At 45.1% G+C, this 22850-nt stretch overlaps 1 protein-coding gene across 1 annotated transcript in view; it reads left to right on the top strand.

Annotated features, from left to right (window-relative positions):
* LOC142055626 (myelin and lymphocyte protein-like) overlaps positions 1-22850 on the top strand; it is a 35164-nt gene that overhangs the window by 1375 nt on the left and 10939 nt on the right. Inside the window, exons 2-3 of the mRNA XM_075089743.1 lie at positions 2145-2312; positions 2494-2682. Of these exons, the coding sequence (XP_074945844.1) occupies positions 2145-2312; positions 2494-2682 (357 nt within the window). The remainder of the gene's footprint in view (positions 1-2144; positions 2313-2493; positions 2683-22850) is intronic.

Below are 22850 nucleotides of genomic sequence, written 5' to 3'. Positions count from 1 at the left end.
AAATGTGCATCCTAAAGGCCAAGGAACCACCTGGGAAAGAAGAATGTTGCATAACTGGATTTCTCCATCTCTGGAGGCGTTATGACTCTAGGTCGTCCAGCTGTATTATCTCTGCGTACAAAAGGGGCAGCTGCCTCATATCACAGCATTCAGAAGGACAAAGAGTTTCTCAGTCCATAGCGGAATCCAAGGTTGCCTGCAGTGGACTAATACGGTAACCACAAAAATATTTGTCATTTCAATTGCTAAGACAGATGCGAAAAAGCCAGAAGGTCCTGCCCGCAGCTCATACGATTGCCACATCGGGGTGTGCTGATTAAGAGCTACCATTTTTATTCTGTGAGGCTGGGTTTCATTCTTGTAATCTATTTCATTTGAAGAGTCTTCTGCCTATCTGGATAGCCAGGCCTACGTGGAAAAGCTGAAACGAGCTGAAAGCAGATATGTTTGCTTTGTAAAGGCTATTTAAAAGACTTTTTTTTCCTTAGACTGTTGTCCCCAACCTGCTGTGTGTTTATTGGAAGCCTCTTGACCCTTTCCTCAGTTTTATGACTCTTCTGAACCAAAGCCAGTAATCAAACCACGCAAACATACTTGTCTGAGTGAGAAATCACATCCTGCAGAAAGGAGAGTTGGGGAGTGGTAAGAAATGAGAAGTGATACTTCTTCCCCCAACCTCTTATCTCACCCCACTTGTGTTGGATTTTAATGGAGCAGCGGTGAGGTTTTCTCCAGGACCTTTAGCTGCAACGCACTCATGGTGTCATTGCACGATTTATTACAGGGACTGGATTAGTTTTCAAGTGTCAGTCTTTGGTTGTTATTAGAGGCAGCAAAACAGCAGCACTTTGGCCAACCTATTTGCACTCAGATATTTGCAAGGTCTCAACCGCATCCTTGATTTAATGTATCAATTTGTGTAATGTAACCAATGAACTTTCCTACAAATGTGGGTGACACAAATGATGTAACATTTTCTGAGTATTGTAAATCAGAAACGTTTTTCTCCACTTGCAAAAAGCCTCCAAGGAAATGGAAATGCCGTGATCTGTATGAGTTGGCACTTGGATGGTGGCAAAGGCTGGCCTGGGATACACTGGCGATCAGAATGCTCTTAGAGTCAGTGAGGCTGTCTTACCTCTGGAGATTTGCCTGCGAGCCCAAGACCAGCCAGTGATGAGGGATAGGTCCCCACAGCAGCACCAGTCTCCACGCAGTGTGCGTTCAGCCGAGAAACTCCTCATCACAGGATGCTGCATAGACTAAACTTTGCACAGGTTCAAGAAACAACTGGGCTGATTTGAGGCAGAGAAAAGCTGCTGAGTGTGTTGTAGTGCAAAGACACCGTTTGCAGCTCAACACTCTGCAGCATTGGACATTGTGCTCTCATCCTCTGGTGTAGGAATCTGCTGGTGGAGAAAAGGTAGAGCCTAGATGTAGCTGTCCTTGCGTTCCCCATCCCACCAAAAAACCCAAGGCAAACTCCCAAGCCTGGGTGAGAAGAATGGGGTCCCACCTGCGACTGGAGCAGCAGCTGGTGCATTGTGCAGCTCTGGTGTAGCCAGCGAAGGAAGACCCAAATAGCTGGAGCAGCAATACAAGTCCTCCTTCCCAGGAGAAGCTGGGAGCCCCAACCTTATTTCCCCTACCAGAGAGTAAAACTGGCGGTATTACCTCTCTTCAGCTTGTTCTCTCTCCTTTCAGGGTAACATTTTCACGTGGCCTTCATTAAGGCCATGTCTGTGCTGTTTGTGCAGCTGAGCTGCCTTTGACAGCACTCCTTTCAGGTATCTGCCACGCTGGGTGTGAAGCAAACATGCCCTACTGGGATAAGCTTCCCTGTTCATCGACACCAGCCTTCAGAAATGTCTGAACCAGCCTCCTGAGCACACTGATGTGGGGAGGGCATGAATGGCAGTGACACCAGGAGGCAGGGCCACAGGCAGGCTTTTTTTGGGTCAAGATCAGAGGCAGGTGCTCCCAGCTAAATACCCAGTTTCAAGTGGAGGCTGGGAAGAACTCAGAGGTATCCCTGGGCTATTGCCATGTGCAGTGCTAGCGCCAGAGGTGTGCGTGGCCTTTGGCTCTGCCCTGGATAAGCCGATTTACCCCATGCTTGCTTTCTCTCCCACTTTCACTTGCAGATCTTTGGGGGCCTTGTCTGGATCCTGGTGGCATCCTCGAAGGTCCAGTTACCCATGCTGCAAGGCTGGGTGATGTTTGTCTCTGTGTTCTGCTTTGTCATGTCCATCACCCTCCTGTGCCTCTACATCTGCGGTGCACATGGGGGCAGTAGCTCCTGGGTCACCTTGGTAAGTGGATGGGACAAACCTCAGGGCCTCTCCCCTCCCTGGTACCACTGGTATACAATGGTCTCCTTTGCTGCTACTGCACACCAAATTGCAGGCTGGGGCTTGCTTGTGTGGGTTCCTTTTTTCCCCCCTTTGCAGTGTGCTCCCTCCTGGGAATGACTGTGTCATCCTTGGTTCTTAGGCTGTCATCTGCCAGGAGACAGCATCTCTGTTCTACCTCAGTATGGCCGTGTTGGAAGCCTACTCCACCTATATCAGCTTTGGTCCTGCCAACGCCGTGATGATGACCGTCTACCAGGAGAACGTTGCTGCTGTGGTGAGTGCCTGGCAAGCAGGGGAAGGAGAGGGCAAAGCAACGCAGCAGGAGAGGGCAAAGCAATGCAGGAGGGCTGATGTGCAGGAGGTGGCAGCACCTAATGGTTTTTAAAACGGCTGAAGGCTCAAAAAAGCATGTATTTTTGTTCTTAAAAACTAGGATCACAGAAACATCTCCTGTGTCTAGTTTAAACGAGTTGAAGATGTTGTTGTGTCAGCTTGAGGGTTTCTAATGTTATTTTTAACTCTTTCAGAGGGAAATGAGCACGCGCATGTCGCCCTCCGTGAGCGAGGATGCCGTGCCCAGGCTGAAGCCCGCGCTAACCTCGAAGCTTGCATCCCGGAGTTGAGCACAGAGAGGCGTCACCCTGTGAAGGCTTGGTGTGTTGTAGCAGCTGGTGCTGTGAGGTCTGGCGGCTGGCAGCAGGGGGGAAGCGGCTGCTGGGGGGTTCCCTCATTTGCATAGCCCAGCCCCCTCCGCGTGCATCGGAACGCCTGGGTCCCCCCTTTGGCAGTTTTTGACCGGTCCCTGCCAGTTGGGTCAACGGACCCAGCGCAGGCGGCGGATCCCGCTGGGGCTCCTCTGCCTGGGGTAAATCCCTCGGTATTTGTGATTCAGAAGAGGTGAAAACCGAATCTACGGGTCTCCTTAGACAACCTTCAGGAGCTGTGGGCTGCAGATGGGGGGGCACCCCCCTTGTCTGCTCCAGTGACTGGTCCCATTGCTGGTCAGAAGTGGAACAGCTTGAACAGGTGAATCTGCCATTTCTCTCCTGGCCGTTGTGGGAGCTGTTTCGGGGGTGAGGGAGTACCTTGAACTCACTGGTTATATTGACGAACTCTCGGTTGCCTAAATATGGGACCGAGGCTGGCTCAGACATGGGTGTCTACATTAGAGACATCCATGCTTAGTCAGATGAATCCCACCCCAATCTCCTGTGTTCCTCATCAGGTCTATGACAGCTCTGCTGTTAGCCTTTACTGAAGCCAAGTACGGTTTCTGTCTCTTTTCTTTTTCTTTTTCTTTTTTTCTTTTTTGTTTTGTTTAACAGAAAGGAAACCCAGTCTTAGACATTCATTTGCGGAAGAAAGTTTGTGTTTGAAGATCACACTTGGATCTTCAAGTAAGTCTAATTAGATGCCTCTTCCTCTCCTGTTCATCCCTCATAGGCTTGGGCACTGTCCGTTTGTCCTGTTTCTGAGGACCGCTGCCCAAGGCACCTAGCATTGCACATGGACAGCCTGTATCTCCCGTTGCACCGTGAATTTTGTTAGCAGGAGTGAAGAATTTTTAGGGTATAAGCTAACTGAATTGCACTGAAGTGAAAAAAGTGCTGTATAACTTCCAAGAGATAAGAACGGAATATAATTTGAAGAGAAATATTTTCAGCAAAAGATGCTGAAAAAGCATCTTTGAAAAATTATGAGCATAGCGCTATGGTTTTTTATTTAGGATTTTTATATGTTTTAGATTTAGAGTTTGAATTTCAACAAATTGAGTTGAATTGGTGTGGATAACACATTCAAAGGGCCACGTATTTCTTTCAAAGACGAATAAACAAAGTAGCACCTACAAAGACTGTTTTGGCTTTCAAGTGTTTTGTATTTTTGAACCCAAATCTGCAAGTTCCTGTTAAATTAAAGTGTTCTAGAAAAATGTCACAGATTGTATGATCCACCCTTTCTAAAAAATTATTGTTGATGTTGCTTGGTTGGGCTGAGGCCCCTCAAGACATATATCTCCTTTTGTTCAGAAGACTCTCGGGCTGCAGCAGGCACCCAGACATCACAGAGATAATAGAGGATCCCGAAAAGAAGTCAGCAAGTTACAAAGGAGGAATGGGCAAGTAAAAGGCGAAAGCCTGAATCCCATCTGTCCTAAGCAATGATCTGCTCAACTCTGGGCTGGTGGCACAGGCCACCTACAATTCAGGGTCTCGGGCACAAATCTTGCGCACTTAGGTGCTTATGTCCTTCCTCACAAAGGAAAAGAACATTAAAAGGAGGTGCCTGTTTACTTAGTTCAGTAAAGGGAAAAGAAACTTCTACTTAGATCTGTTTGCCTCTTTTGGAGGCTGGACTTGAGCACAAAGGAGACGAGTGCCCTAGTAGCAGGCCGCTGAGCAGGCTGAGGGGATGCAGGGAGTCTGCTCCCAGGGAAGCTCTTCCACTTTGTACAATCTAGTTACTCTTGTACTGGGGGTTTGAAGCCAAGTACCCAGCAGGCACACCATAACTCTCCTCTCTCTCTCTCTCTCTCTCTCTGGCCCATTCATTGTCCTGATACCACTCCAGATCTCCTGAAAGTGGGACGCCAACTGTTAAAGGGAGATTCTCGCCTCAGGACGCCTGCAACCTCAAGCTCAGCCTCGCGCGTAGTCCGTGAGAAAACCACGGCTCCAACTGCAAATCTGAGTAAGTAGGGGATGCAGATATGGGACTTTTGCAGGGAGCACCTCAGCCGCTGGGCTGTTGGACAAGGTGAGACCTGTGCCAGCCAATTCACCTTTTAGTGCCAAATGCCTTTTGATAGAGATGCAGGTCTCCTGGGGACTGTGGGGACATGCTCCTCCTCCATCTGGAAAAGATGGCTGAGCTCCTGGCGTAAGAAGGGCACTGAGGTTTAGAGGTCAGAGTTGAGGCAGGTATGGAAGATGGCAAGAGCTGTGATCTTTAGTGAAAAAAAAATAAAAGTCTTTTTTATATTTAAGAAGCTTTTTTTCTCTCTTCTGCTCATTCGTTATGGAATATGAGTCAAATAAGAGAAACCGATGCTACACACACTGCACGCTCTTAAGTATTTGTTTTAAAATATGTGTGAGGTCAAGCTGGAGCAGGCTTTGCAATTTGTGTATCTACTGCAGCAAATGCAGCAAAAGCCAGAATCCTGTGTTGCTGTTAAATGGTTTTCTTTACAGTTTTCCAGCTGTATTCCTCCTCCCCATGATAGAGTGTTGCCAGACTGATTAGAATACACAAATTGTATTCCCTTAACCTTCCTTCATAAACAGTGCCCTGTAATCCTGTCATCATTGTTGTTGACCAAATCAAAACATTAAAGAAAGCCTTTCTCTCAGACTGAACAAAGACAATCTTCAATCTAAAATATTTAGAATGCTTAGAGATATTTTAAGGCTTTAATTAATGTACTTAATTAAATACATTTTAAATTTATTTTTCAATTTTAAATTTTATATTTTAAATTTATTTAATTAAATCAATTTATTTAATTTTAATTTTTAAATGTAATTTTTTTAAAATTAAAAAACAGAAAGGATTTAGTTTTAATTAAGAATTAGTTAAATTAAAGCAATAAAAATATCAAAATATTTGTACCCCTTTTTTAAAAGAAGAAAGGAATTTGACAGTTATCAAAATTTAAGCATCATTTCAGACAGAAAGTAGAAAATTCTGTTTTTCCACTATCTGGCCATGTTTGAATTAAAATCAGAAATAGTTTCAGTGTTCTCTGAACTTTGTTTTTTGGTGACCAAATCACTCAGAAATTTTTTTTTTTGTGCTTTAGAGTGACATCTTTTAATCCTTTTTGAGCAGTGTTGAGTGGATATGTCTCTATATTCCTTCTGTTTATATATCTGTATTTGTATGCGGGCATAGAAAGCTAAGGGAACGTCTTTATCTTAGCCATGCAAATCTGACTGATTTGGTTTCACTGTGGTATATGGACATTGGGGAAGTTGGTGGTTAATGGGCTCAACAGTGGAAACTCAGCCATAAACAACTAAGCAGGACTTTGCAGATAGCGGTGGCATTTTGAACATTTGCTTGCTTTTACGTACCTAGCTATATAAATCCTGGGGAAGCTGTGTTTTAGATGCCTTCAATCTCTCTTGGTCCTCACCTGTCGTTATGATTCCGAGATTAGGAAGAGCCTGGAAGAAGGGGGAAATGCATGCCCAGTCCCTGTTCCAATAAATAAACCACAATTATGAAAAGAAAATAAAAGCCAGCATCTGATAGAGCAACTAGACAGAGGTTGCCCAACTTTGCCCAAAACTCTAGATTGTAGAACTTACTTTTCTCAGGTGTGTTGGGTGCAGGGGTTAGGCAGGGTCTCCTGATGGAGGCAGGGGAGCTGTGGGAAATTCAGGCCTGTTTGGATTCCACTATGTATGTAGCAACGGGTGACAAAGACGTGCAGGCACCCTAAACTGGGTGAATCTGTGGAGGAGCTGGAGAAGGCCCTGATAAGCTGAGAGGACAGGAACCCCATCTCCTCCCCTGGTTCTTACAGCTGGACGCAGTGCGTGTCCCAGGTGGTGTGATGGGGAGATGATGTGCAGCCTCCTCCCAGTTCAAAGCTAAATCTGGCCCTGCAAATCCCAGGTGGATCCTTTCTCCAGTAAAGCAGAGAGCAGAAGAGAGCTTTCCTTGGGCTGCTTTTGTGTGGACCCTGATGTCTTTTGTGTAGTGTGAAACACCCAGCCTTGTCTTTGGAGAGGAGCCAGGCACCGAGCTCTTTTAAAGCTGACCTGCTTCTAGGCATGCCCAGAAACAAGAGTTTCACATAGCTGAGACACTCTGCTGATTGAGAGCGGGATTTCTCAAGTGAGGTGGCAGATAGGGAGAGCGCTACTTCCAAAATTCCCCCCGTGGAGCTGGGGCCCTGGCATCCTTTCATAAATCCTGCTCCAGCCGCTGCAAGGTGGACATCGCTTCCCCAAGGAGCTTGAAATGTATTACTTTTAATGTGTTGTAACAAAACAGTAGATGTACCTTATAATACCGTATCTTAGGTGTACTGTTATGTAAGTTGTGTTTAAAGGAAATGAAAATTCTGCAGAGTTTGTTTTGTATTTTATTTGGATTACAAGCCTTGTCTTGCTTCCATGTTGAGGCATTTCATTACAGGTCGTCTGTTCCTCCCTTCTGAAATTCTCTAAGTAATAGGAAGTTGTTGGCTTTCGAAGTCTGGGCACCTGGCACGCTGTGAGTCTTTGCTAAAGTTGGCAGAATACGGTGTGACCGCAAACCCTCAAGGATTAATAGGCTGAAAAAGCACAGGCTTCATGTCTGTCCTTAGTGTTCCTTAATGCTAAGAGTGCTACTGGGGGGAAAAACAAGCAAATGACAGCAGTCGTAACTTGACATTCATTGCTTTGAGACCCACCTTGTCTTTCTTTATAACTATAGAAATATAGTTTAGGCAACCAATCGATATACTGGGTAGGGTTTTACTGTTCGTTTCAGTAGATGGCACTTGATCTCTATTAGTTTTTTGTAATAATTTCAAGGTGTGCGTTACAGTAAATATTTGACTAGCTTTATGACAAATTTTGCTTTTGATCCTGGGATTGCAGGGCTGCTTAGTTAGTTACCTCTCAGATATGTTTCTCATTCTGGTGGTTTTCTCTTCCCTGTTGAAAACATGTAAAACTGATTTAAAATGTTTAAAATGCACATTAGAATGAAAACCATGTGCCTTATATTAAGGGTGATTGTGCAAAAGCTTTCAGCTGAATCAGGTTTAGCATGTGATTTCATGCATTTGCATATATGCTGTGGACACATACCTGCAGCATTTGCTGCTGTGAATGCATGCCTGCGGGGTTTGTTGCTGTGCACCAGCCAGCCTCTCTCCTCCTTGTGCATTGGAACCAGATTTAGGAGATGTGTTGAAGAGGCCTCTGAAAGCCCTTTGTTAAACTTCTGCCACCAACGTAACGGGACGGCTGGGATGTTGACCTAGTCTATGACGGAGTTCACTCCCTTTCTGTGTCCTGTTAAGTCATCCCTGCCAAAGATGGTGTTTTCCAGCTTCTAAAAGTACTTCTGACCAGCCTATTCATTTCTATTCAAGCAGACCAGGTAGTACTGCCAGGCATATGAGAAAACTCCTGAGGTGACACCACATGCTTCCTTATTAAAGACTTGTCCGTAGGTGGATTTACACATCACGGAGGTTTTTCCAAAACTGTCATATACAAGTTGAGTATCATGTTATACATCTATTGGTATTTCTTGAACCTCCAGTCTCAATGTTTCTAATGAGGTTGGAGTAGCAAAGTAGCATCCTTCCATCTCTGATCGAAAGAGCCTTTTGGTTTGAACAGAAAGATAAGTTGTCCAGACTGTTCTCTTCTCCGTGAACATGTGTTCCCCCAACAAAGGTCATTTCAGGATGAGAAGGGAAAATTGCTGGCAGCTGTTCTAAAGTGGTGTTAGAAGAGCTCAAACTGCATATAGAATCACAAAAAATAATTAGGTCAGGCTAATTTCCGTACGAAGAATCTCTGTAAGGTATATAAAGCAGGAAAAAAAACCACTATGTAATGCTCTTTGTCTGTTCCAACATCTGCTCATGGCTGCTCTGCAAATCCATGAATTAAAAACAATGAAGAAAAATGCTGGCTCAGGATACAGTGATATGCAGAGTCTAACATGATGGCTCTCAGCCAATCTCAGTAATTAGTTTGTAGTGACTGTTTTTAGAGATGAGCTTGACTGACTGTGGTTTCACAGCATACACAAGCCACATTCCATATTTATTTTGAGATCTGCAGTGCTTATACTTTGCATGAATGCAGTTCAGATTACTACCAAAGCTATAGTATTTAGATGAGATTGGAAAACTGCTTAATGAGATAAATTTTGATTATTTGATAACAAACTTTCTTCCAAAGTAAGAAAAGTAGGTGAACTAGATGAGCAAAAATCAAGATACATAATTAGTTTAGGTCACACAACCAGCAGTATGAATTGAGGGGATCAAGTAAAATCAAGTTTAGATCTAAATGCAGGGAAGCAGGATCTGCGTTGAAGTTCTTCCCCAAAGTCTTCTGCCTGGTATTGAGCTGGAAGTCCCCTCACCCAGCAGGTTTGAACAGTTGATGGTCACCCACACTGAAAGTTTTGCTCCACGTCTTCTCTGACTGCATGTTTGCCAGCTGCCGATTTATCAGCTGTTACTGCGCTGTGCAATCAGCTGCAACATGATTAACAGATCTGTCTGATGAGAGAGCACAGGCAAGCAGTCAGGTAGATGTCCACCCAAGAGTGATAAGTGATAGCTTCTTTGGCCAGCGCAGTGGGATAGGGGAGGGGATGCTGATGCCAGGCATTGCTGTGCTCAGGTTCTCACTGTCATTCTGGGAGCACAACTTGCAAGTCTGAGCTTGATGACTAAACTGCATATAAAATAAGAGGGGGTGGTTAGGTACTACAATCCAAGATTCACAGTAGAGAGCATGCCAGGCAGGAACGCACCTCTCCCAGTCCACAGGAGAGGCCAGAGAGGCGTGCCCGTCTCCCAGATTTGGCCACCTACTTGTACCCTGCTTGCGCCCATGCACGTGCCTCACATTCACTCTGAACCTCTGTACCAGAGCCAGACCACCTCTGTGAGTGCCAGCAACCAGCACGTTTCATTGCTTTGAACTATGGCCAGCACTGGTGCTACCACCCACCCTGTTTTGTGTGGCAGCTGAGCAAGTAGAGCTCGGGGAAAAGATCTGAGTTCAGTGCCCTCCTTAAACCGAAGGAGTTCAAATCCACACCTCTCACAAGAGTTCTCAACCACTGCAACCTACAGAGCATCATCAGCTTCCTCCACTGGCTTTAGACCTCGTGGTAGTAGAGGGTATCTGTCGGACATGGGCAGCGGCAGAGCACATGGGAGCAGCTTCTCTGTCACACAAAGAATAGAGCAGTCTACGTGGAGGAGAGTCCTGATCCTTGCTCCCAGGATTATCTCTGCATTTACGCAGTTACTGTTGGATGTGAAATTTATAGCAAAGTGCAAGGCAAGAGTCTCATGTATAGTAATAGTGAATCACATATTAAGTCAAAGGCCAGGGACTGGAACAAAAACACGCTGTCAGCTGAGCTTGACACTGTGAATTGAGTACATTCCCTGCTGGCAGCCTTTGCCCTCAACATGGGTCATTTTTTAAAGGGTGTTATCTGAAGAAAAGCCGGAAATGCTGAAGCAAGACTTCATCACTTCTGTGCAGCTTCTTTTTCTTACATTTGCTCATGCATGTGAGCAGTCTGGTTTTCTTTCCTAGATTGCTTGTGGTGTACAAAAACAATCTTGCAGGAACAACCCCGTATTAAATAGAAAAGAAGTAGCATTAATGTTTCCTGGAAATATTACTGCTTACGCTGTTAAAGATTGAAACTGGAGATGTAGCTGTGAGTTAAAAGTTTTAAGATAAATTAAACTTAGTCTTTTAAAACTACAGATTCTTTCAATAAAGGGCATTACAACTGAATTATCTCTACTTTTCCAGCTGTTTCTAATGGCTTTGCTGGAAGTTCTTATGCAGTCAGGCCCCCTCTCTTCCCTTGGGGTCTCTAAATAAAGCTATCTACAGGGACAGCATGCTACTTATTCCTCTAGCAGCTGCACTGGAGTGGTGAACTTATATTATTTTGTGTTTTCGTCTCTTTGCTGTGTAACAGGATGCTTTTGAAGGCACGGAAGCTCAGCAAATTGAAGTGTTTTACATTCTGAGGACAAGCTGTCTCTGTCAGCGCTGTTTCATTTACAGCTCTGATTCACTGGGTGACTATATGCAAACCTAGCATCAAGAATGATTTTTATATCTATATATACACACACATAGATATATATTAAGAGGTCATGTTTATGGAGTCAGAAGATAGGTAGTTCTGTGGTTTCTATACTTTGGCAGCTATGAAAGAGTGGTGAAGTTGCAAATAAGAAAGGCTTACACAAAAAGACTAAATTAGCTTAAAAGATTTACTAAACTCAGGTGCATCCTGAGTTTTAGGAATCCAGTTCTGCTCAGCTGTCAGTGTTCCTGTCACAGGTATTACTGACACTTCTTCCTTTTTTCTATGTTGTAACCTTATCATTTAGATAGCACATGGACAATCAAATGCACACAGGAAAGTTTGAGCTTTATTCTTATAGAAGGAAAAATATTACATGCTCAAGTGCAAGCAAAATTTGACTTTTGAGGCCAGAAGACCATGCCACAAGGTATCCAACCATCTGTAATGGCTATAAATAGCAGACTGGGATGCTATACTCCAGGCATGCATGTATGGTTATTGTGTGGATCTGTGTAAGAAATGTATATACTGGCTCCATATACATACGTACGTATGTGATGCGGTTGCATACTGTCCTGGCAGACCAAGTATACCTAAGCTGTTCTACCTTGCCCAGCCAATTGCAGTGCTGTGGCAGGACGGTGTTAGCTCCCTAAGCAGTGGTCCTCCAACCCATGGGGCAGATGTGCACACACGTCTGGCGTACCGTCACTGCCTTTTCTGCCTCTGCCTGGGTTGTGCCAGCTGGCACTGCCTGCACTCCTCGTCATGGGCAGCACAGCATGCAGTCGTGGGGTTGCAGGCTCCCCTCTCCCCTCCATGTCAGCTAGAGCTAGGTGACTGTAGTGGTGCTGTCAGGGCAGCAAGGAGGCTAAAAGGCAGTGCAGAAAGCATGATGCTGTTTGCAGCACTCTCTTAGCTCAGTGCCGTTGCCCACTGAGCAATAAAGTGCAGGGACAGCACTTGGTACTGCACTATTTCACTCCAGTGTCTTGCAGGCAAGAAGCAATCCTGGAAAACGTTGCAGTACTTTGTTGGCCATCACTGTGTTGTTCTTCCCGTTGCACAGAGCGGTGCACAGCTCTGCTCCTAGGGAGTGGGTGTGCTGCTGCTTGTAGCCTGCTGCAAGGTGGGCTGGGGCCAGAGTGACGGGCCTCTCAGAGTTGGATGCCACTACGCGTGGCATTTTGAGAAATGGCAGCCTCTTTCATGGTTAATGCTGCTTAGGTGGGTTGTTCTGGGACTTAGATGTGTGAGCTTTCGCAATCACATTGTCACAGCGACAAACCTAGTCAACTGGGGTACAAGCCGTGCACATCACCATCAGTTCTGCAAAGGATTTAAGAAAGACTGTGCAGCTGAAGGTTTATCCACCCCAGTGGGGGATGATGGTATCTGCAGATGCATCATGGAAAATATAGCAAAAATGGGGTTCATGGTAAGTCTGCAGCTGCTGGCTGGGGGTGTCTGTGCGTGAGACGGCGCCCAGAAATTCTCAGGTGAGAGATGCTCCCCCCGACCAGCTGTTTAAAGGATGTTGGAAAGTTATTTACTTTCCCTCAGATTAAAGTCATCGTACAATATTGTGGCTTTGCAGTGTAAGGCCCAGATATGGCTTTGGACATCTGCCATTTGAGTGACAGACTGAAAAAAATCCTAACTTTAGGGTGGGTATTTTTCCAGGTGATAAGACTTTCTTAGTAGCTCTACCTACTACTGTTTGTAGCAAAATGAAAGCGGTTTTCCCTGTACATGCCAGGGCTTGGGAAATAAAAGCTGTGATCCATAGAAAGTCAGAAATCAGGTAGATGGCTTAACACCCCAGAAGCACTTGAGAGCTGCGCGTGATTATTGGATTGATTTAAGGCTATTAGAACTGCTTTACTGTCCTTCTGTGTGCCACGAGAACCTGCATATGTGTGTACATACGCAGACACATATACCCTATTAGCCTATACACATTTATATGTACATATGCATGTATGTGTACATCGTCTCAGAAACCAAAATGGAAGCGGCTTTTCCCCCAGCGCGTAGTCTTTTCATATGGTTTAAAGCAAGCGAAATCTGCAGTTACAGTTGTGTGCTGCTGCAGGAGCCGTGTGAGCAGCCTGATTCTTGTATTGACGGCTGTAAGAAAGCAAACAGGTTGTCACAACAAATGTTCCTAGCCGTGTCCTAAAAGGGCTTCTTTAGTGTGAGGGGTTTGTGTCCAAATGGTTTTTCTCTGCTCTTGTTTAAGTGCCACTTCTGAAGAAATGTTGCAAATCCAGAACAAATCACGTGCTTGACATCAGGGATGTTGGAAAATTCATGCAACTGCTAAAATTCACACAGGATGGGCAAAGGGATGATGCCTGTTGTTCATTGTGATTTTTAAAACAGCCTTTGAGTTATGATTTCCACTGTGCTTTTACTCGTCCCCTTTCTTTTCCAGGGGTTAAAACCAATTTTAGCTCTTCAAGCAATACAGGCTGTACCTCAGTGCCTGAAGCCCGTGTGTCGGCTGCTGGAAGCAAAAGGTCTTTTTCTCACAAGTAAGCAAAGCAATTTTTCCTGAAGAGTGAGAGAGTTGCTAGTGCAGAGAGAGACTACTATGTAAGGCCTTGCAGCTAATACATAAAATACCACTAGTGTGAGTTTTGAAACAATTTGGCTAACACTATGCTCTTGGGCAGCACTTACACTGATGAGAACTGTAATATGAGAAAGGGGAAAAAAAAGCTATATTTTTTGAGACCAAAACATGTCAGTAGGCCAGATCAGCCGACAGGTATTTTTTTGTTGTTTGTTCACAACAAGTATGGGAGATACCCTCAGGTAAGACAGAAAAGACTTCAGCTGGAGTGGAGGAGGAGACAACTGGGTGTATGTTGCTTAACAGCAGTACCTCTAAGAAGTTAACCTTAACCTTTTGGTCTTATCACTGTTTTCTCTTTGTAATAAACTGTCAGCTTGGCATGTCCCTTTCCAGGTCATGACCTTATTTTTTGTAGGAAGAAGTAGACAATATTGCCTTTGATGCTTTTGTATTCAACACCCTTGCCCAACATTTCTGTAACTAAAACTATATGCAAATAAAAAAAAATATATAAATGAGTTATCTATCTAAACAAATCTTTCAAGAAAGATTTCTGTAAGATTTCTCCCTATCATTTGTGAAGTACAAATCCAGAGAGCTTGTGAATGCGAGGGTGAGGACATTTGGGTGGAGCAGCGCACATTGTGCTCCACCCACAAAATCCCTGCTGGTTACATTTTTTGGAGTAGGTGGAAAGAGTTCAGATTGACAGGACGGGTTTCCTGCCCTTTGTGGAAGTGCTGGCAGGTAGGCCAGGCCGGGACTGGCAGTGGGATACCTCTATGCTTAAGTCACACAGATGTCTCTGAGGTCGGAGTGTGCCCCAGTGCACAGAGATTGGCAGAATGATGCTTAATGAGCAGTTTCCTATCTGTGTCATGAGACTGTTAGAAAAATAAACATTACCTAAGCACTCTCTAGATTAACTCTAACCAGTAAAGGTACTGGCCGGGGGTGTGTGTGTGTGTGTGTGTGTGAAAAATACTAAGTATAATATGAAGCCCTAAAATCACCTTACTTGCAGTAAGATTCTGTATCATTGCATGTATTTCTGTGCATTTAAATGTAACTTTAAATTAGAGCATCCTGACCCACTTAATTAGACAGAGGTCCTCTGTAATAATGCTCCTTCAATTGCATTGCTGCGTTATGCACAGTCTATGTGAATTCTGCCTCACCCAAGAGTTGATGCTGTACTGTACGAAGTGGAAGGAGAGGTCTCCTTTGCGATATGTTCTCTTTTAACTGTTTGACTCAACTTCCTCTGAAAAATCTCAGTGTTGTCACAAACCACAGTCCAGCACTTCATTGTAAAATAATTATAAAATCACCCAAACCACAGCAGTGTGATGAAGGTTTGCAGCAGCCACCTTCCTTATAAACTGTTCCATTTTCAGAGGAGGGACGAAACCAAGTTAGGGAATCTTGAGAAGAGTTCTTGCTTCATAGTGCTGTGGTATTTAAATTTTTATGTTCAAGCCTCTTTGGTTGGCTGGATTTGCCTTTTTCTTTTCTGAAACCAGCCCGTTCATTACAGTTTAGAAGAACAAATTCCATGAGAGGATGTAGGTAGCAGTGTAGCAGTGCAGGAAGACAAACCAAGTGAGCAAGCGAGGAACCCACCTTGGGAAGCTGTGCTCAGAGCACCTCAGTCCTTTGGCAGTTGCCAGCAGCACAGATACCAGTTGCTTTCAAGCCCACAGTCGACAGTCAGGTTATTTAATAAAGAGTGGGAAAAGAAAGGTAGATACGTATGAGGGAAACTGGAAGGAAGGAAGGAAGGAAGGAAGGAAGGAAGGAAGGAAGGAAGGAAGGAAGGAAGGAAGGAAGGAAGGAAGGAAGGAAGGAAGGAAGGAAGGAAGGAAGGAAGGAAGGAAGGAAGGAAGGAAGGAAGGAAGGAAGGAAGGAAGGAAGGAAGGAAAAGGAAGGAAGGAAGGAGAAGGAAGGAAGGAAGGAAGGAAGGAAGGAAGGAAGGAAGGAAGGAAGGAAGGAAGGAAGGAAGGAAGGAAGGAAGGAAGGAAGGAAGGAAGGAAGGAAGGAAGGAAGGAAGGAAGGAAGGAAGGAAGGAAGGAAGGAAGGAAGGAAGGAAGGAAGGAAGGAAGGAAGGAAGAAAAAAATCTGTGGTTTTCTTTGTCTATTTTAATACTATTTCAGCCTGCTCACAGTAGGCTTTGAACTATATCTAAGCAAATGAATGGTCAGGCATTGGAACAGGCTGCCCAGGGAGGTGGTAGAGTCACCATTCCTGGAGGTACTTAAAAGATGTGTAGATGTGGCACCTCAGGGCATGGTTTAGGAGACTTGGTGATGTTGGGTTGACAGTTGGACTTGATGATCCTAGGGGTCTTTTCCAACCTTAATGATTCTATGGTTCTCTTCTATGATTCTATGAATAGTTGACAGTGGCAGCTGAAGCACCCTCTATGCCAAAGAGAGAAAGGAACTGTGGCTCAAACAAATCTGTTTTCATCACACACTGTGATCCCTCAGGCTGCTTGCCAAGGAGCATGAAAGCAGTCTTAGAGCAAACCTCCAGGAGCAGGCATCTCTCTGCAGGTCTGGCCAGGGAAGGCTGAAGCGTGGTTCTTTTGGCACTAGCCCAGGCTGCAGTCCTCTCATTACTTAATGGAGTCAGAGGTTCAGGGAATGTGGATGATCTGGTGGAGTCAGTGGGAACCGTGCTAGCCACAGAGAAACGTGAAAATGGCCACCGTTTCCCTAGATCACATAATTCAGACTGAGAGCCCCACAGTCAGTGAAAGAGTGTGCAGTGGCTGATGACTTCAGGACTTTCTTCCCGGCCACTCACAGTTATCTACCTGTTTTAGTGTGTAGACAACTTTGTGCGTGAAATAAGACACATAATGAGTTGTGTGATAAAGATAATCCAGTATGCTTTAACCATGTTGGTTCTCCTCCAGTTGTGGCCTTCATGGTCAGAATAATGGATCCTTATCCAACAAGTCCAGACCCAGCCCACCTGCTTCCCGTGAAAAGGCCCCTTTGTCAACACTGAGCAAAAACCAGCCGAGTCCTGCGAACACCCGTCAGAATTATGGGGCTTCTTTAGCCAGCAGAAGCAACTCAGGCTCAAACAAAGGAAGTGACAGCAGCCAAGTGACGAGGCAAGTCTTTATTTCAGCATCCTGGTGTTCGGCACACTGACTTACCTTCTCTGCACTCAAATGCGGCATCAGCTGGTTGTCTGGCTTGCCAAAGGGGTCGTGTTGCTCCTCAGCATGGGTGTGACTCTTCATATTGGTGGCTCGACAATCAACAGTGTGCTCTATCCCATGTAAAAGTTTTACTGTTTCAGTACTGTAAAATTCAAGGTTACTTTTAGTCAAAGCGCTTTGTAGCTGGTTTTCACTCCAAGGCAGGCTCCTTTCCGTGGTTTTATGCTGTCAGTTCTCATGTGGCTTTCCTGGTTCTTTCACAGAAAGGTCCTTTCTCCTTTGGAGAGAGTTGGGTGGGGTTGTATAGAAAATATTGTATGCTCGGGTGAAAATTCACCCTGCCCGGCCTTAGGTACCTCTGCGTGCAGTTTCCTCTACAGGGAAGAAAACTCATACCTGCGGGAGCGTGCGACAGGTATTGCAGAGAAGAAATTGTTGTTTCTCTCCCTCCCTTTCTCTCTCTTTCCTCCCACCCCAGGCAACTCAACAGCCAAGCATGTCAGATACACACCTAAAGCTAGACAGGATTAATGTAGGTTTCAGGGTGCTCGGCTTCTTAACTCACATGTGGAGCTGAACTCAGTCTGTACGCTTCCTTACCTGGCTGTGTCTGCAGCTGGGTGCCCTTGCCAATGGCCCAGCTGCCTGCTCTTGGGCACCGTTTTGGGTGAGGAGATGGCTAGGTGTTTTAAAGTTAAATGTCTCATTTGAGGTAATGGCACTGAAAACAACTATGATAAATAGTAAATTTTGTACTATAGCCACAAATCAGCCATTTTCTCAAGTACTTTGGTTTGCCAGAGGGAGTCACTTGTGTGGACACTGAGGAGCCCAAAATGAGTCAAGCGCCATATCAGTCTATGGGATGTGTTCCTTTTTGCCAGGACTGAAGAACTGTAGGAGTGATGTTATGTGATGGTGTGATGGTTTTTTTCTTTTCAGGCGATCAGGGAAATCTATTTCTTGTGGTCACAATTGCAGCACTAAGCCAGAAAATCCGGAGCGGTATTTGACTCCTCTGCAGCAGAAAGAAGTTACAATACGGCATTTGAAAAAAAAGCTGAAGGAATCCGAGTGCAAAGTTACAGAAAGGTATATTTCACTTCAGAAATAAGACTGGACAAGATTTATTCAGGAGCATTAAGGGATGGGAGTCCTGATCATTTTTACTCTTTTCTTGACCATGTAAAGTTTTCATTAAGAGATTTGAAATATGATCGGGCTGATTAGGTTGTTTTCAGGTATTTAAGGTTTCATTGTGTGCTCAGTGAATATGTACCGTGCACTTTCGTTACAAATATGGCTGTCTCTTTTTCCCTTTTTTTGAACTTTCCCGATAGAAGACTTTCAAAGGATAGTTCTTCACCAGCCTACTTTAGCACTGACACCTTTTATACATAAAAAAAGTTCCACCTCACTCAGAAAATATGACGACAAATGTCCCCCTTTTCCCCTAATGAAAGAAAAGCTCTGACACAAACTAGTGTGCCCGCTTGTGGTTTTGTTGCTTAGATATGGACTTTTTTGCAATAGCACTTTGTATGGATGCTAAGCGAAGAAGCAACAATGTACGTTACACAGCAACAGATGTTGTCTCTTTTACTAAAGCTGTGCTCTGAGAACTGGCTTTCCAGCACACACAACCCAAGCGGGCACAAAGGGTTGTTTGAATGGAGCCCCAAGGTAGAGTCCCAGGGACCCCTTGGTCCTGCTTTGGGTGGCCCGACATCTGTACCTGTGAGGGCTGGATCTCACGCAGGGGGCCCTTCTCCCCACTTGCTTGCAAGTGAAGGCAGAAGCCTCTGGATCCATGCTGGGCTGGGGGGGTGCAAAGCAAGCCGGGTGCAAAGCAAGCCAGGTGCCTGCAGCCCTGAGCCATCCTACTGTCTGAGGCCACTGTTGGCTCTGGCTATACGTGACGAGCTGCTGGCAGGCACAGGGGACACATCCAGGCAGCTGTTTGTCATTTCCTCCAGGGTGAGGCAGTAGATGAGATGTCAAGCGCTGTACTGGTTGGACCTAACCCAGAGGCCACCACTTTCACCTCAAAGTGTCCAGGACCACAGCATAGCCCACAAGGCTGCTGGCTGTGTGGCAAGGTTGGTGACTCCGGCTAGGAATCAGCCAGTGTGTCTTGGCAGCCAGCTGTCATCTCTGCCAGTTCTCCCAGAGGTGGCAGCAAATGATGCATGGAGGAATTTGCTTCTTCCTTGGAGCATCTTTGCAGCATAGCCACCCCAGTGAGGTGGAGCCTCACGTTGACTCTTTAACTAGGCAGTCACCAGAAGTGTTACGATATTTTTATTTTGCTCCAGGGAAAGAGAAATCGAAAAGCTCAAAGCTCAGGTGGAACGTATGAAGGAAGACTGGATCGAAGATGAGTGTAATCATGTGGAGATGGAGCTGAGCCTCTTGGAAGCAAGGAGGGAAATCAAAGAACTCAAGCAAGTTATTGAGAGCATGAAGAACAGCTTGGCTGAGAAAGACAAAAAATTTCAGAAATACTTCCTAGAAATAAGCATTGAAAACAAGAAACTGGAATCTTTGGTGTCGAGCATGGAGATGGCCCTGAAGAGCTCTGTGAGAGATGAGCAGCGCCCGGAGTACACGTGTGACTCTGAGGGCAAGCCGTTGTGTACCACGATGCCAGACAGCCCCACCACAGAGGACCAAGCTCTGGAGGAGCTGGCAGATAGTGGGCTGTTTCTTCATGAGGACACAGCTAACGGGACTGATTTATTTGAAGAGAGTTTGACCACCACAACCTCTGAGTTGAGTGAGCCAGCTCCCTCCAATTCTACTGTGAATCAAGAGATGCTTGAAAATGTTCTGGATGAAAAACTAACTTTTTCCCAGGAGGAGGAGGAGAAAGTCAGAAACATGATGGTGGAGCAGACCACCCAGACTGATGTGGTGCCATATAGCCTAGAAGGGGAGCAGTTTATTCAAAACATGTTCAGAGCTCAGAGCTCAAGATGCCTGTCCTCTAAGCCCGCCTTCTTCACTGAAGGAATTGGGTCAATTTCTCTCGAAAGCCTCAGTGATTCTGGTATCGTAGTGGACTTAACTCCAGGTGAGCCAAACTCGACCATCCTTTTGTCTCCTGTGACACCTCCATGCAGGAAGGTGGAGCACGGAGTTAATGAAAACCATTTTGTGAAAGAACTTGATTTTACAGAACCTCATGATGATGAAGTCTTTGGGTACGTCAATACTGTTTCTCAGACAGGAATAAAGAAGAGATACTGGAGCAGCAGACTCGCCAGCGATCTGGCTGTAGCAGCCCCTGTTGTACCAACTATCATGCGGCCTTTCAGTACTCATGGAGCAGGAACAGATCTCATTTACAGTACTAGAGCGTTGTTTTGCAGTTCTGTCCTAGTCCACCGTTTTGCTCTTGACTATTTGATTTGCCCTATAAATCGGTTTGAAAACATGTTACTTGTTTCAGAATGGAAAAGGTAAAGCCTTTCTACAGGATGTTTGTAACTGGTGTTTTTTGAGAGTACTGCTGCCTACAGAAATAGTCCTCCTGCTCCCAGTCACCATGTTCCCCACCCCCCCACCCCACCGTGCTGGTGTCTTTCTGGTGCCAACATATCTGCACAGTGAACATGACCAGGGAGATCAAGGAGAATACAGTGAGTTCTCTTTCATGTTTGTTTGCTGAATGTTAATTTGTTGTTTGTTAAGCTCAATGAGTTTCCCTGGCTGCTTCACTGGGCAAATATACCAGCACTTTGCACTGGCTCAAGAGTAGCGTGAGACGTGCACGGGAGCAAACGGCCAGAGAAAGGTGGGCTATTTCTTTAGGCAGCACTAACCTAAAGCTTTTGTGAAATTACAGTGTTGAGTGACACGGAGGCTTGTTCCCGCTAAGGATGTCACACATGTATTCCAGAGAGCATGCTAGTGTTATCCATTCGTTGTCCAAAGAGTCAGTTCAATTTAGAGGTAAACCCCCTATTCCCCAGGCAGTTTCCAGCACATTGTTTGTTCCTGTCTTGTGTAGTGTTCTTCTCAGTTGTACAATTGCTTGAGTGTTTCACCGGTCTTGTGTGTTTACAGGGACTGTAACCAAAAAGGTACTTTGTTGAGAGTCTTGAAACGTGTTAGAAAGATAAGTATAGGTGTAGGTACAATTTGAGTGTTAATGTTGTTTTAAAGTTTTAATGTGTTGGAATGTTGTAGTCATATGAGCCCTTTGAAATGTATTGTGCTTTAGCTTATTGTTTATTTAATTGTTTCATTGTAAATTACCTTTATAATCACAAGTTCAATGAAGCCTGTTAGAAATGGTAAATGTGTGAGTGTTTTATTGTAGCAAAGCCATATAAAATAGCCGGTCTCAGCTGAGCTATTGGGCACAGGCAGAGCTGGCGGAGGCACTGTATCAGGGCATAAGGAACCATCAGGACCCAAAGAAGAGAATTCTGCTGAGAAAAACTTCATTACAGCTCCAAGCATAAGCACTCAGGCAGAGAAAAAGGCTCCAGTTGGTCTGTGGACACACATGCCACCTGCATGACTGCGCCCATGCTGAGTTAACAAATGCAAGTGCCTAATCTTTAATTCAATGCAATCTTCCAGAAGCTTGTAACTGCTCATTTCTGTGCTGCCAGGAGAGTGTCAGTCTTCCCGGCATTTAACAGAAGTCCAGAATACCTTGTTTAATTAATCTGAGAGCCATGCAGTCTCAGTGTGCCCACCGAGATGCCACTGTGACCATCAAACCACAAATTCTTCCTGTCCAAAACTTGAAATCCGTGCATAGTTCAGAGGAGGGCAATGCTAACTAACAGGCGACATAGCGGTGTTTGCCTGCCTCCACCCAACCTTTCAACAACACCTCTGGCCGGTTAAACCTCACTGACTTCCTGTTCTCCCCTCCAGCAAAGCAAGTGTAATATTTCTCTGTGCAACCCAGAGCAGAAGAAGCCTAGTGAAGCCAGACAACGCCATGCACTGCCCTGCCGCTTTGGGGAAGAATGGAGTTATTAGCCACAAGGAAGGAGGAATAGTTGGCCAGCATGTGGGGAGCATTTGCAACACTCAAGAGGGTGACATGCACCAATGCTTACAGAGGCAATTCAGAGAGAGACCTTTTGCATCCTTGTAATGCCTGGGTTCTGAATTACTTGTGTTTGCAACAGATTCCCTAGTGTTCATTAAGCATTTCACTAAGGAAGAGGAATCAAACAGGCATGTTGATGTAACACAGGCTCCAAGAGTTCACAAAGATGAGAACACGAGAGTGCCTTGCTTCCTCTGCCAGCAACTTCCTCTTCCATGCTCACCTACCTTGTTGGGTTCCTGCAGGCCACTTGACTTGCCTTATGACACTACTGCAATACATAGTTGCTGCAAAGTCACTTTCAAAAGCTTTTCTTTTAAGTACCTGGGCACAAGGGCCAAAATTAATAGGTTGGCGGGTGGAGGGGATGGGACTGGAACACATGACACAACATGCCTTATTGCTACTTCAAAGCATGTCTGTTCAAGGCTGAGAGCGCAATATTTTATATGTGATTTTACCATCTTTATCACAATTTTGGGTTTCTCTTTAACAGCCACTATTGTTTAAGTGATCTTTGCTTTGAGTGGTGGTGAAATGGAGCATAGTTTAGAGGACTAGTTTAGATCTTCAGTTCTAGGAGAGAGATTCACCTGTGACTACATGGGTGTCTTTTGCAGCAAGCAGGCAACAAAGCAGTATGAACCCACACTTACATTTAAAATGTCAATAGGCTGAACTCATTTCAAACCATGTTTTGGACATGGTCCATGTTTAAGACACAAGGCGCTAACACCAGAATAACGTCAAAATTGCTTCTTGCCCTTAAAAATCTTCTGTCCGCTCAACTCTCGTAAGTTATTTAACTATGCTCAGCAAGAGAGTTCCCGTCACATTCCTGATAGAAGTCC

This window comes from Phalacrocorax aristotelis, chromosome 3, assembly GCF_949628215.1.
Source record: "Phalacrocorax aristotelis chromosome 3, bGulAri2.1, whole genome shotgun sequence".
Lineage (NCBI taxonomy): Eukaryota > Metazoa > Chordata > Aves > Suliformes > Phalacrocoracidae > Phalacrocorax > Phalacrocorax aristotelis.
Note: the sequence above shows the minus strand (reverse complement) of the source record. Positions and strands in the feature narration are given on the sequence as shown.